At 43.6% G+C, this 14,792-nt stretch overlaps 2 protein-coding genes across 4 annotated transcripts in view; both read left to right on the top strand.

Moving 5' to 3' along the window:
* RAB30 (RAB30, member RAS oncogene family) overlaps positions 1 to 11,674 on the top strand; it is a 53,887-nt gene extending 42,213 nt beyond the window's left edge. For all 3 annotated transcript variants that reach the window (XM_064441425.1, XM_064441426.1, XM_009501453.2), the window contains 2 exons: positions 897 to 1,080; positions 3,137 to 11,674. In XM_064441425.1, the coding sequence (XP_064297495.1) occupies positions 897 to 1,080; positions 3,137 to 3,387 (435 nt within the window). In that variant the 3' untranslated portion in view covers positions 3,388 to 11,674. The remainder of the gene's footprint in view (positions 1 to 896; positions 1,081 to 3,136) is intronic.
* A 1,015-nt stretch (positions 11,675 to 12,689) lies between these two features.
* PRSS23 (serine protease 23) overlaps positions 12,690 to 14,792 on the top strand; it is a 289,202-nt gene continuing 287,099 nt past the window's right edge. Inside the window, exon 1 of the mRNA XM_064441410.1 lies at positions 12,690 to 12,699. The gene's annotated coding sequence lies outside the window, so the exon portion shown is untranslated. The remainder of the gene's footprint in view (positions 12,700 to 14,792) is intronic.

Raw genomic sequence — 14,792 nt, 5'->3', positions numbered from 1 at the left:
TATATGGAAAAAATCTCAAATACTTTACCTTTTTCTTCCCAAAGTACACAGCATTCTGGCTGGAAATCACCCTTTCACATATTTAATTCCAGGGAGGGGTGCTTTAAAAAAACCTAAAAGCTGAAGCAGAGAATTAAAATGTTGAAACATCCAAAATTAAAATGTTTGTTTCTTTGTCTTTTTGAAGAACTGATGTTTTGATGACCCACCAAAAACTATCAAATGGTCAAATCATAAAAAAATCATGAGTTTAGTTTGTACTGGGAGATGCATGTTGTCCTCCTGGACCCAGAGGGTTTGGCAAACCCTCATGACCTCTTTGATAATAGTTAAGGACATGTCAACTGATTCTACGTGTTGGGAAGGCAGGCAGCAAGCAGCTGAGGTGGCTGAGGCTGTAGAGAAGAAATGTGTTGGAGTCCTTGGATCAGCCTTCCGCTGAGCTCCTTATTCAACCCTGTGGTTCCCACCCATGAGTGCATCATCTCAGGATAGCTATAACTAGCTTTGGGAGCTAGAGAACAGGCTTTCTTATTTTTCAGGGGCAGGAGAAGTGACTTGCTTCTTCCAGCACCTGCGTTGTAACTCCAGGCCAACAGAGGGAGATGCTAGAAGTCATGTGAAAGCCTGCAGACCTGCGGCTTCCAGGGGCCATCGGCTGCAGTGCCAGCTGACTTTGTGCCTTGCATTTCAACCCAGAAGTGCAGGAACGGAAATGCAAATTGCTGGGGGAGGGGAAGCCAAAGGGGAGAAGAGCTTAGTGCTTTCCTGCGTTGGTTTTACCCTGAAGGGGTTTGGTTTTTGGGTTTTTTTTAGGTCAAAAGAGTACTGCTATCAAATTAAAAAGTTAAATAATTTTTCCCCCCTTTTACCACCCTTCCTTGTTATGCCAAAAGCTGCAGATCTGGGACACAGCAGGACAGGAGCGATTCCGGTCCATCACGCAGAGTTACTATCGCAGTGCTAACGCATTAATCTTGACCTACGATATCACCTGTGAAGAATCCTTCCGGTGTCTCCCTGAGTGGCTGCGAGAAATCGAGCAGTATGCCAGCAATAAAGTCATAACCGTGCTAGTGGGTAAGCAACGATCATCCCTAGGGGGGCGGTGGTGTGATGAGGGGCTGAGCTGTGCATGTCAGGGGTGTGGTGGCAGGTAGAGGTGTTAGCAGGAGGAAAACATGGCATCCATGTGAACTGGTGGTGCAGGATGCTCAAACTGGTGCAGCAGATCTTGTTGCCAACCAGTTGTGACCACAAGTGGGCGCAGGGTACAGCTGGTGCCTTAAACCCGGTGCTTGGATCATTCCTTCTGCAAACAACCCCAAGATGATGACAGTGATGCTCAGGACACCACAGCCACTTCTTGAAGTGTGGTCCTGCCTCAAGTCTAAGGCCATTGCATGCAGAGGTGGATTCTCCCTACCAGTTGGTCCCGTGTGGGACTGAAGTGTTGATAGTGCAGCTACCGACTGAGCTCAGATCTCTACAAATGTACAAGGAACTGCTCAAGCTGGGGTTGCCTGTAGATCGCTGTACCCCATAGATATGGGATAACCAGAGTCTTGTCTCAGGTGGGTCAACATCTGGGAACCACATCAGGATGTGATGGTTTGTGGATCGTAGCATTCTTAGGTGGGGCAGAGCTGGAAAACTGGATGTTTTTCCATGCATTTTAGGGAAAGTAAAAATGAATGAATGCTATGTTAATCTGTAGAGCTTCAATTCAAGCTAAAGCAGACCTCAGACCATCTGTCTGCTACAGGCAAGGTGAAGGTTATTTTGCTTACCCATGCTTTTCCATTCTCTGCTTTCAGCATCTGATAGTTAGGACTTGGATTTTAAAGGCCCAAGGGTTTATGGACAATGGAAACATGCAGCAATAGGAAGCAAGTAATAACAATGGAAAAATAACTTGGGGAAGGCAAAAAAGTTTCATACTGCAGTATTATTACCTTCTTTAATAGCTTGTTTAAAAGAAACAAGCTGCCCCATTGGTATTGCAAGTGAGCTTTGGGATTTAAGGAGCTTCCATCTAAGAAACTTATTATACTCCATGCAAAGGGTATGGCATGTGTACAAATGGTGCAGAAATAATTACTGACAAATGTATATGTGAATTTCTAGGGAAATTAAGTTAATTATCAGCACTTACAGCACAAAATATAGATGATAACAGCCGTAACACTTTGAAGATGGTGATACCCATAAACGGCTTGTGTTGAGTGAGAATTTGTTTAGAAAGGTAACTTCAGTGTATGCCGCAGGTCCAAGAAACTGTTTTATCAGGAAAGAAAGGGCATCTCAGATAAGGGGAGGGCAATGAGATGTGGCTTGCCAGTGGAAGTGTGGTCTTCCAGTAGTTATCACAAAATTGCCGGTAGAAGTGAGGCCAGGAGATGTTTCCTCTTGAACCTGCTGACTCCATAGACACAGCCTCCTGTTATCGCAGGTCCTGCTCTGTTATCTTCTTTGTAAGATTAATTTATGGCAAAAACATCATGTTTGGAGTGAAGTGGCCAGTAATAGGCTATAATTATATCAGACGCTTGCTTGAGGCATTAATCAGCTCTCTGCTAAACCGAGCTCTCCAAAGGAATGGGCTTGTTTCTTGCCCCACCTCGCTCTGCGAGTGCCCCCTCAAGCCTGTCCCTCTTCAGCCTCAACAGCCAAATCCTTCAGGGGAATACTGAAATAGGAAAGCAGCCCTCCATGCCAGGCTTCTTTTAAAGCTTGTAACGACATGAGAAATAACACGGTTTGTGTCTCATGTGCTATAATTGACATTTCAAGTGTTCCTCAGAGCAAGGACAGGAGAACTTTCAGTAGATGTTAAAATGGAAGTCCTTTAATGTTGGTTGATAGCAGCAAACAGATGCACTGGTGCTAAATTACAGCTAACTGACTTGGATGTTCACAGGGCATATTCCATTAAATGAGCTGATATTAAATGAACTTGGTCACGTGTTTAAGGGAATCTATTATTTGGAGGGGAGAGCAAGCACTAAGTTTCACAACAAAACCACTATCCATACATATATGCAACCCCAGACTCTTCTTTGTCCCTTATCAACTTCTGTTTCTCTTGTTTTGGAAGTCAAATTAATTCATTTTCTAAAATATTTTATCAATGCAGGTAATAAGATTGATTTAGCTGATAAGAGGGAAGTCTCCCAGCAAAGAGCTGCAGAGTTTTCTGAAGCGCAGGACATGTACTATCTGGAAACCTCAGCAAAAGAATCGGATAATGTGGAAAAACTCTTCCTGGACTTGGCCTGCCGGTTGATCAGCGAGGCACGACAGAACACCCTTGTGAACAATGTCTCATCCCCCTTACCAGGAGAGGGGAAAAGTATCAGCTACTTGACTTGCTGTAATTTTAATTAAAGAGCTGGCATATGATTTCCCTTTCTGCCATGGGCCAAGAGGATTTTTTTTTTTTGCTGGGATTTATCTCCTTGAAGGGAATTCCTGCTGCTTTGACCCATCTGACTTACCCTGAGTCAGGTTGCAGACCTGGAAGCATGGCAGGCTGAAGGCTCCAGCTGCATGGCAACGTAGCAGAATATAACATGGTTTAAACTTCATTTTTCTTGCAGTCTCTGGAGCGGGTTAGGAAAAGGAGAGTTGCACAAACACTTCATGTAATGCAGAACGTGAGCTATTGCATTTCCTTCTGTGGGAGACTAGAGCAGCCTCTTGAAGACATTGAAGAGATCAAAATCTTTCTTACAGAACAAGATGTTTTGTCCTTTTTAAAATTAAAAAAATAAAGAAAAACCCAACAATGAACACTGACCCTGGACTACGCTGGCAATCTTCTGGGCTGCCAGCGGGTGAGCTCTTAAGACATGTATATAGCGTGTGCCAGCACATCTTCATGGAGGACTCTGGTGTTTGAAACAGTGTTATGTCTCTCATCTACAGGCACTTTCATGAACATGGAATTAAAAAAAAAAAGTTACCTATATCAACATTTTCAAGATTTAAGAAGACATGGATACAGCTCAGTTGCTCCCTTTGGTGCTAGCAGTTCAGCAAATATTCTGTAGACCAAATGTAGTCTTACTACATTACTGTCCTCTGAATGTGTAACCTAGGCTGGTTAGGAAAAAACACTAATTAGCGCTGTTCATTAAAAAAAAAATATCTTGTTACCTCTTTTTCCAGGCCTGAACATAGTCGGAAAGGACTGTGCTGCTTTGATATCCAACATAGGATGAAAGGATGTTCCAGAAATAAAAAAAAAGAAAATTAACCGTCCCTCCTGTAATTAGTAATGTCCTAATGTGAAAAATCAGCCTTGGGAAACATTATTGGTGGAGTTGGAAAAAGCACACCAGACACGGCTGAAATCTCATGTGTGCATGGATTGAGTATAAGGGTTCAAAGAGAGCACAGTTTGAAGTGGCAGGCTGCAATATGTCTGGCTTAAAAATAAAGCTTGTAGATACATTCTTGTTGAAAGGCAGGCGTACAATTTTGTAGAGCTTTTTTTTTTAATGCTAAGTGGAAGTAGCAATGGGCTGCAAGTGGTATCATTCTGTCTGACCCATCCAGCACTCACCTTGTGGAACTGCTCTCCACGATGCTCCCGAAGGTATCTTCTTGTCATCTAGTCTCTGCTAGAGTCGCTTTCAGGTTTGGGGCTGTAGAGTCATTTAATTTACTTGCTTTGTACTCTTAATCTCAGACTCCCGTGTACATGTAACTGTTTAGGCAGCTTCTACAAACGCCCTGAAGCGGAAGCACTATGGACTTTGCGATGTTATTACACCTCTAGTGCCATATGCAAATAATGCATTGCAAATTTACATGTTAAAGCGAAATTGGAAGATAGTGAATGCGCACATGAAAAATGATTTTCAGATGTTTGAATTCAGTTTAGCTAATCTGGAAAATATCTTCTGGTGATTACATGGCTGTGATATGCTGTAATTTAGAGTTAATCAATTTAATATTATTTGGCATTTATTGAAGATTATAACAGAGCTTTTGTATTGTCATAAAAGGCTGCCAGTAAGTACTTCTTGAAATGAGTAACAATAATAAAAAAAAAAGGCATTTTAAAATGCTTTTTCACATTTTCCTGGAAAGACTTCTTTGGGCTGTGTCATGTTGTGCCTTTGATCTGTAATGGAGAGCTGACTCTGTGTCAGAGAGAGGGGGGATCAGTGTGTCACATCACCGTTTTTAGTATTTTCTTGCTATATTTTAGGTCACTTTCTTCTTTTATGACGAGCAGTAAAAAGGAAGATGTAGAAGTTGTGGTACAAGGCTTGTTTGTCATTTAGGTAACACTTAGCAAAGTGCTGCTGTAAGTGTGAGATGTTGGGGGACATGTCATCTGCTGTGCTGGCCTGTACTGGTCCTTTTCAGTCTCTGCTCGTGGTGTAACCCAGAGGATTTAGTAACATGTGGGACTTGGTGGCTTCTGCTGTGCTGGGCTGTGTGGTAGAGACTGCCAAAGAGCAATGTCGGTCTTGAGCATTCCCCAAATAAGCTTGTGAAGACCACCCAATTCTGAGACAGCTGACTCTGCACAGCTCTTGGGCAGCTGTTTAGAGCAAGGCTTAGGGTGTTACAGCATGTAATTGATAACAAATAGGGCAGGGCTGTTTGAGTTAATCAAGGAGGAAGGAGACTGCACACTAAAGCTGCTGTGGGTTCCTCAGCCTGTTTTCCAGAAGGATCAAAGCTGGGCTGGTATTTTTCATTCCTTCTGAGTACTGCTATAAATGCATTTTAAAATGCTCCTCGTGTGACTTCTGGAGTTTGAACTCTAATGCATCATCACGACCAAACAAGCTGAACTGGTCAAATAGCAGAAACTAACTTTATTTTCATGGGTATTCACTTAGAGTTTCTAGAAGGCTAAGTCTCTTTTTCTCCAGTGCTTTCCTAACCTGCGGGTGACTATATTGGCGACTAGCTGCCTACCAGCTTCCAAGCATTGGGTCTTTTTATTGCCAGCAAACCTTCCCCTTGCAAGGACTCCATCCCGAGACAATGACGTGCTTTTGCAATGGGGTTGGATGCTGCAGTTGGGCTGATGCTACAGTGAAGTATCTGACTCCTCCAGGGACAAATGTGAAAGGATTCCTTTCAAAATATATTCCGTGTACATTTAAGAAGTTGAAAGGAAGCAATGGTGGTATGTGCAGCATTTTATATAGTCATAAGCCAAAGCTGTAGTCTGAAACTTGCTCCTTTTTCTGCAGTTAACAAACACACTGCCTGTTGAAGAAGTGATATTTTATTGTAGTAATTCCTTTTACAGGAGTTATTTTTGTACACCTCTGAATATCTCTCTAGTGCGTACAACCCATCTCCCCTCGTAGCACTGGGGGCTTATCTTCTCCTCTGCAGTCTGGTCCACTGCTGAAGGCTTCCCAACTAGAAGAGAAGCTTTATCAACTGCTAATGACAGCTTAGTTCCCTGGCCTAGTGATCAAAGTCTTGAAAAATAAAAGTAGATAAACCCACAAAACCCCATTATGACAATCATCTCTCCAACTATGGCCAACACCTTGCTAGATGAGTGGATTTTTGAGAGAACAGTAAAAGCTTTGTGATGCTTGCTGGGTCGAGCATCCAAAAATCCATGCAGAATTGATATAATTGGACCAAAATTGTCTAGAAATGTTCTCTACTGTCAAGAGAGTAAGGCACTGATTTTAGTGTGGCTACTAGATTTTGATGTATTTTCGGGGTGATACATTCACAGCCGTGAAGGAATCTTCTTACTCCGGGGTTTTTCATAGTTGTCCCATATAAGATTTTTTTCTTGAAAATTTTTAGCACATGATTAGTTCCAAGCAGAAACCAGTGTTGGACGGTCAACAAATGTTTGTTTAATCTAGGAGTCCTGTTTGGAGAGATTAGTAAAAGCATCTCCTGGAAACTGGATGTTCTAAACTCTTTTCCAGTTTAGCCACTGATTCAGTCAGGCTGATCTTGGGTAAACCACCAAATGTTCTGTGCTTTGGATCACCGTGGGTGAAGTACTCGCTAGTATTTTGCATTGGGTATTTACACTGCATGTTTGCTGGGACAAGCCATGACTCCCTTCTGTTCCTATCTGTGTTCCCCATGCGAGAGCAAGCATAAGGGAAAAAAATGCCCTCCAGGACAAAAACCTATGATGGAAAATGTGAAATTATGAACTCTATAGAGAAGGGGACACTGGGTGCCTCTTCCTACCTCTAACACCGAAGTCCTGATTTAACCTACAGGTAAGTTGTTTGAGCATGCAGTCAAACGTGTTTGTGCTGAATGCTAAATGGTTTTGTGATCATTATTTAACGAAAACCACAGATAATAAATTGTCAGACAAGATACTTTGTTTGCTGTAGAATGCATGAAACAGCCCTTAAAACCTGTCAGCCTGCTGGTGCTGTTTGTCTTTTTGGAAATAGCTATATTGGTAACAGTTGGCTCCTGCTGGTCTAGGCTTAGTGGTTAATGGCTATTGAATTCCTTCAGCATCAGTAATAACAGCAGCAGACTGAGGTTGACACAGGAGACAGTGATTTTAAAAGAGGGAAAGTCGAACTTAGCGATGCAGAAGCGTGGTGGGTGCGCCTATGTGGGACAACAGGCTTTCCTGAGCTTTTGCTGACAAGGGATGCAATTAGTTCTAGTCAAACCCACTGGGTTTTGCCATGTTCGTTGTCCCTAAGGACTGCTGTTTGTTCAGCAGCTTTTCCACTTGTCTTCTCTTTTCAGTATGAAGAACTGTCTATAAATCAGGCTGAGGTGTTTTGCTGGTATGATTTCTGTAGTCAGGCTGGATTCAGTTGGAAGACAGGTGAAATTCTCCAGCTATTAAAACAGGCTGAGCAAACATGCAGGATACACTGCCCTTCGGGGACGTGTGGTGTCATCATGGCCTGATATGGCTGGAGAAGCTATCACAGAAACTCTTTCCTGGCTGTGGGGCAGAGTGAGTGCTGTAGCCCTTTGTGCAAGGGGAGGGATGACTGTGTGAAGCAGAAAATGCAAGGTAAAGGGATGGTTCTACTCAAGATTTCCTCAATCCCATCGTCTTTTTTAAAAAAAGGCATTTATGGTCTAAAGTTGGATTGTTCTGGATTTTAATAAAGAATGCTTTGAATTTGAGTCTCACCTGAGATTCTTCTGCATTCTGTTGCTTTCAATATCAAAGTACCCAATATCCTCACAGGTGTTGCTCCTACCAACAACGATCTTTCTGAGCTTACTCAGTTAGAAAAGGTGTTTCTAGAAGACACTTTGAATTCCTAGTGAGCAAGTATGGAAACTCTCTGAAATATTGATGTACATAAGGGTTCATCAGAAAACCCACTGGAGCTGAAAGAAACTCTGATCAATTCTAGTATCGAAAGCCCAGTGAAAGATGTTACATAAAAATGTTTTGGTGGTTTTTCCTTAGTTTTTATAAACTTTGCTTATCTGAACAAATTTGGCTTTTGAAGCCAACCTTTCTTTCCTTGTGTTAAGGCTATCCTCTGGTTGCTGTGGGTAGTAATTGCTCTAGTTACTGTTCACAGGCAGCAAAGGATCATCATTCTGAAGGACAGTCTTGTTTTCTCATGATGATGAGTGGAGGGGAGACACTTGATTTCCAACAAGTGACTAGTACACCCTAAGGAAAGCAGCCTCGATGGGAACTGGTCATTTCCTTGAAATGTGATCATCCACTTGCGCTGTAGTTAAATGTACCGTAAAGGTTACAGATCTCACATCTGCCTCAGTTCAGGATTTATTTTGGCTGGGAAAATAGACAACAGGGTAATGATGCTGACCATGATGCAAGGTGCTCAAAGTAGCCTGCTGTGTTGCTCTGACTTACCTCACTAATCACCACCTCGCTAAACTGGCCCAAAGCCTCCTTTTACCGCACTGTAGTATATCCAGCCGAGATAGATAGTTGGCTGTCATCACCCATGGATGCCGTCACACCCTTTCCCTTCATGTGAATGAGCTGTAATTTAAACCAGAAGTAAAAACTATGCCATATGAGTTGAGAGTGGTGTGTCTTACCCTGCCCCGGAGCCCCACAGATCCAGGAAGAAAAAGCTCATCTCTGATGTTTGCCCCTCCAAATGTAGTCAACTAGATAACCAGGGAAAGATAACCCAGATGTAGCAGAAACTGAGATGGCAATGAGTATAATTTAGGTTGTAAATGTTATCAGTGAAAAATTAGTCTGGTTTTAAGAGAATAGCTGGGGTTAACAGTTCAGCTCATCTGTCTGGATAATCAGGAGCTGGCTGTACTGTACTCAGATATTGTCTTTGTTTTTACATTAATAACTAGCTATTAGCAGTTCCTGGATGTGCTCACATTTGTTGAACCAGTTATCCTTTTCCAGCAAGCTCAGAAGATAATTTGAGCTCTGGTTAGTGCTACAATTAAACTCAAGAAGCAGGTGCCACCTATGCATTTGCACCTTAGCATTTTCTGCTACTGCTTGTCCTGGGGCAATGTTCCCAAGCATATGCACACTTGCGATTCCGCTGCAGCGGTGTCCCTGCCGAGCATCCTCTGGAGTCCAGCCCTGGTCTACAGGCACCTGACATGGCCAAAACCTGTGTCAGTCACGTTTTTAGCTGCACACGGGTCCCTGGGGCGAGAGGATGTTAAAAGTACTGTTCTTCTTTCATGGGCAGTGATCAAGGGGTCTGGTGTGTCTCCTGTCACAAGAATGGAAACCTCAGAGCTTTTCAAAGCCTGATTCCTCCAGTACCTTTACCTTTCATCCATGAGTCTGCATGTTCCCAGTACTGCTCGTGCCCTGCATGGTGTGCTGCTGGTGTTATGGGAGCACTGTGAGAAGGGGAAACCAAAGTGCTGTGGAGATCTCAGGCTGGAAATGGGCCTGGTTGCATGAACCACTGGATCAGAGTCCTGCTTTAGGTAGAAGGAAGAGCATCCGTGGCTTGTCTTCTGTGCCTCCACTTTGTCCTCTGTTCTCAGCCAGGGCATCCTGTAAGGAATGTTTCCTTTCTTATGGGACTAATATGAGAGATTCAGATGTTGAGAATCAGTGGGGGTTCGGTGCAAGTGAGTAAATCCCCAGTGAGGAGGAGGATGCTCTCTGTCCAGGGAGACTTACGGCTGTGTGGAGGAGGAGTCATTCTGTGCTGTCACTTGGGTGGTGGTGTGAATATCTCCCAGGGTCTGGGTTGCATCATTGGCATGAGCTTTAGTAAATGTAACGGTCTCGGTGTCCCCAGCCTTTATGGAGGGGAAAGCGGAGGAGAGGGGAATGCCGTTTTGACATTTTAATGGAGCGAGAATAAAATGTTTGGTTTACGGCAGGGAGGACTGCTGTGATTTCAGGCACTGCTATTTCCTCAGCTCTTGCAGACTGTTTGGAAGAAGCCTTACCGCTGGCCTCCACATACAGTCAGCACTGGAAGAGGAAAAACCAACTTCTTAAGCCAATGTTTTGGGGGGGAAAAGGCCATCAATGAGATATGGAGGAAGCCCAGTGCTTGTTGCTACGCTGGTTTAGAGTGACAAGTCTATCTCTGGAAATTAGACAAGTAGTTTAAAATGTGCCATGGTTTTTAGCATAATAAGATGCACTGCAGATATGTTACATCCATTTCATTCCCCACAGCTGTTTACAAAAGGAAAAAAAATAAAAAACCCCTGAGATTGGAGCAGCTGCAGTCACTCAGTTGTCAATATGGGACAAGGCTCTTCCTGCTCCTCTTTTATTTCCACTTCACTCTGTTCTGCTGCACATATTTGGCTGTTCTGTGAATTTGCAGATCATGAGGTTTTTTTCTAACTGCCTTTGATCTATACAGAAAGACTCACCCAGCTCATCTGAATTCATTAATACGTTGAGTAGGCATTTTAATTTCATGTGTACTGGATTGTTTCCCTTTGTAATGTTATCTGACAAGTTTGTCGTGCTCTGCATTACCTTTAGGTTTTTGAGTCTGAAATGTTTCCTCTTTCCTGAAAGCTATGATCACTTCTGGAGATGCTATAAAGGTGTCTTCATTTCCTCAGAAGAAAACCTGAATTACTCTCAGCTTTGATTACTAGCAAATCAATATTGATGCACGTATTTTCTTCTTTTACAGCATGAACAAAGTACGTTTTATACCATCAACTGTAGTCTGAGTTGTAGTTTAAAAACCTGCATAAGCACTAAAAGCAGCATTTTGTTTGCAACTTCCATGCCAGGAAAGTCACAGCATTAAAGGAATTTCCTGTGTTGGAGTTTTTCCCACAAAGGTCTACTGTCTTTTCCCCAACAATTGTGAATTTAGCACAATGTACAGAATTTTAGCAAGATCCCCACTTCCTAAACACGTGGCCAGAAGGATGAGGAGAGGACGTGTTTCTTGTTGATCAAGCACAACCATTTCAGTGAGAAAATGCACTACAGCTGGTCGGACCATTGATCTCGAGTTGCTGGGGTAGTGCTGGGAAGGGTATAGGTGTGAGCAAATCGCCAAACTGTGAATCATTGACTATCAGAAGCATTTGGCTTGTCTGTGTTTTTTTTAAGTTCCTGTTGTCAAGTGTGGTACAGTGGGGTTGAGAAAGGAATGTATTTTGGATGACCAGGATGATGAATGTATGATGCTTCATGTTTATTTGTAATGTCCTTTTTATACCTAGAAATTGCTTATGTATGTATCTGTATGTAAATAAATGTTTAATCCTTTCCACTTGGTCTTTAAAGTGTTTGGTTTGTTTGGTTTTTTTATTTGCACTGCAAAGCAAAGTTGCCTTAATACGTACAAAACAGATTGACTTGACATGATTTAAACTCAGACCAACAAATAAATGGCTTCTAAGGATTTTCTGCTTGGGCTGAGCATACCAAGGCTCTCACAGCATTGAGACCTCACAAGAAGAGCAAAAGCAGAGCTGTGTCCATGCTGACAGCAGTGCCCCTTTGTACTGGAGCAGAAGAAAAAATTTTATTCACAAGAGAGATGATAGCGAAGTTTGAAATGCCGGCATCAGTCACTAGAGGGTGGTCTTTGACAGAGGTACCATCTTCACTCACTGTCATTGCAAACCTGTGCTGGTTAAACTTATCCTAGCAAGATGCTAGGTTTGTGTTGAAGGTGATGGTTGGATGCTGCAGTTGTTTCTTATTCCCAGTACCTCTTTTTTCTTTCTCTAATGCTAGCTCTTCTTTTCAGCCTTCAACTTGCTCTCTTCACACTCGTAGAACTGCACTGGAGTTCCCCAGTGACCTGCCTTTCTGGGGGCCTAGAATCCTTTTGGACAAGATCTCCCATTTTAAGCCTTTAGCCTTTTAGTCAATATGTAAAGTTTGTGCTCTGATTCATTCTGGGGATGGGGTTCCCTCCCCTGTGCTCTGCTCCACATCAAAGATTACTTCAGCTAACACTTAAACTGAGAAATGAGCTGTGAAGCTTGAAGACACCATGTGTCCTTTATTGCCTCTTCCACTGACCTTGAAGCTCCTTACTTGGTAAGTGTCTGACATGAGGGCTGGACCATCTGCTCCGTGTTCCCAGGAAGCTGGCACTTTGTGTCAGTGATAAAACAGAGAGGTATTTGGAGAGGGAAAAGTCCCTGCATGCTTCTAGGTAGGAAGTGGGCAAAGGGAGGGAAAGAAAACACCCCTAAAGCTCAGACAGCTGGAGCTGAGTATTTACTGAAAGAGAGGAGGGCTGGAGGGTGGTGCCTGGGGGGAGATGGCTGGAGAAGCCAGGTCAAGCTCTTCCTGGGGAAAGGTAAGGGACAGGTGAAGAGTGGCAGCTCTTCCTTACAAGGAGTATGTAACCGGTGGGATGTGCAACCTTCTTCTTCAGCAGGTGTAGCAGCAAGGGCACAGCCTGTGCCAGGCTTTGCTGTGGGCAAAAGGACTATAGGAGCACAACAGCTCCCTGCAAAACGGGAACAAACTGCCCAGGGGGAGAAATGAAAGACTGACAGACTACAGGAGCAAAACCAAGACAGCTTATTGCCTCTCCTCCATCTTCTCATGTACAAAGTTTTCTTACTGAGCGCTTGGGGAGCTCTGCCCAGAAGATGTCATCTTGCTGACAGGGGCCTGTCACACAACAGTACTTTCTGGTGTCTCTCTGTGCGCGCAGTCCTCCCGCAGAAAGCACAGGAGATCTGACTGCCCTGCACTAATTTCAATGGTATCATGCAGACAGTCCAAACCTAATTTAAAATCTAGTCTTGATTTATGGATTTCTGTGCACAGGGACTCAACGACTAACCCGGTATGCATTTTCAGGAGTTTTATTACCTTCAGAATTAAACATGCTGAGCTTTATTCTTTTTGTACAAGCTTATAATTATATCAGCTTGCACCAAAGCTATCGCTTAGAGTAGTATGCAGGTGAATTCTCTGCTGAATAAAATCACTCATGCTGGACAAAACATTACATGTCAAGATGCTGTCAGGTATATGATGTAGAAGTTCTGGCAGTGTTTTGTTGCTAGCCACATCAAGTCTCTGGTGTATCACTTGGACCCGGTCTAACCCCCATGATAAAGTGGGAATCTGTCCAGTTCATCACCAGGGAGTGCTTAAAAAGCCAGCAAAACCAGAGTCTCCTGTTATCTGGGGGGACGTAGTGGAAATAGTTACAAGCTTGCTTTGCTTGAGCACTGATGTCTTAAAACCCTTTCAGTATCACCTTCCCTGTGCTCAGTGATCTGTGTATGAGTAATGCCGTCTTTCCCTTTATTTCTTCTACCTAAGCTATCAATGCAGATTTACCATTTCCAGGCAGGCTACATTTCTTACTCCTTTTCCACTTGCCCCTAACATAGATTCATTAAGTAGGATTTTGTTTGCAATAAAAATCTTTTGAACAGGCAGAGCATTGGTAAGTGTAGGCACAAGCATAGGCTTGCTCACTTGGGCTCGCCCTAGAGCCCCACGCTATCCTGACTGAAGCAACCCTGGTGCAGTTCTGGTGCTCTTTGTTGGCACATGCAGGACTAAAGCTCAGCTGGGCAAGTCACTGACAGCTTATAGAGGCTGTGTGTCTTCTATTACGGACACACCCCCTTGGCTGTGCTGAGAAACCCTGTGCAGGGTTCTGTGTATCGCCCACAGCATGGCCACGGTCTGCAGCGGAGGCTTAGGTGGGCGTCACTGGCACAGCACTTAACGAGTGACTCCACTCACAGGTACAATGCTTGGAGTTACTTTGGTCAACAAGTTATGTTTAATTCTGCTTCCCCCCTGCCTTTTTTGCTATAAACAGATGCTCCTTCTTCTTCTGTTTACATCTCGGATCCAGGGACTGCAGGGATCTCGGCTCAGATCTCTAAGAAGAAACCTCAAGCCTCTTGCCACTGCCACCTACCGTTGCAGCTTCTTTAAATACAAGGAAGAACTTTCGGGTTGTGCTTGCGTACCTTGCCAAGTAGCACAGCAAGGAGAAAGGATGGTTTGCTAGTTAAGGTCTTTCAGTGATATCCAGAGCTAGGCTGCACGCTCTCTTAGTGCTGGGCAAGTCTCTGAACCTGTGCCTCAATTTCCTCAACTGTCAGTAGTGAAAAAACCCAAATCCACACTGACTGCTACGGAAAAACTTCTTTGTAAAGTGAATTTGCCTGTGCAGACTTGCTGTGTACCCGTGAGAAACTGCTTCAGCCAGCCTGCGGGAGAGCTGCAGCCTCAGCACACTGTGCCCTCGGTAGGAGAGGCTGCATCTCACTAGTACCCTGCTAGAAATGCACTTGATTAGAAGGTGCAGAACTTAGCGTAGAGACCAAGAAACTGAAAAGGTTTACCTATGTTTTCTGTAAGGCTGATCCACGCTAAAAGTAGCAGATAA

Source organism: Phalacrocorax carbo, chromosome 1, assembly GCF_963921805.1.
Source record: "Phalacrocorax carbo chromosome 1, bPhaCar2.1, whole genome shotgun sequence".
Taxonomy (NCBI): Eukaryota; Metazoa; Chordata; class Aves; order Suliformes; family Phalacrocoracidae; genus Phalacrocorax; species Phalacrocorax carbo.
The sequence above is the reverse complement of the archived record's forward strand: the minus strand, read 5'-3'. Positions and strand labels throughout refer to the sequence as shown.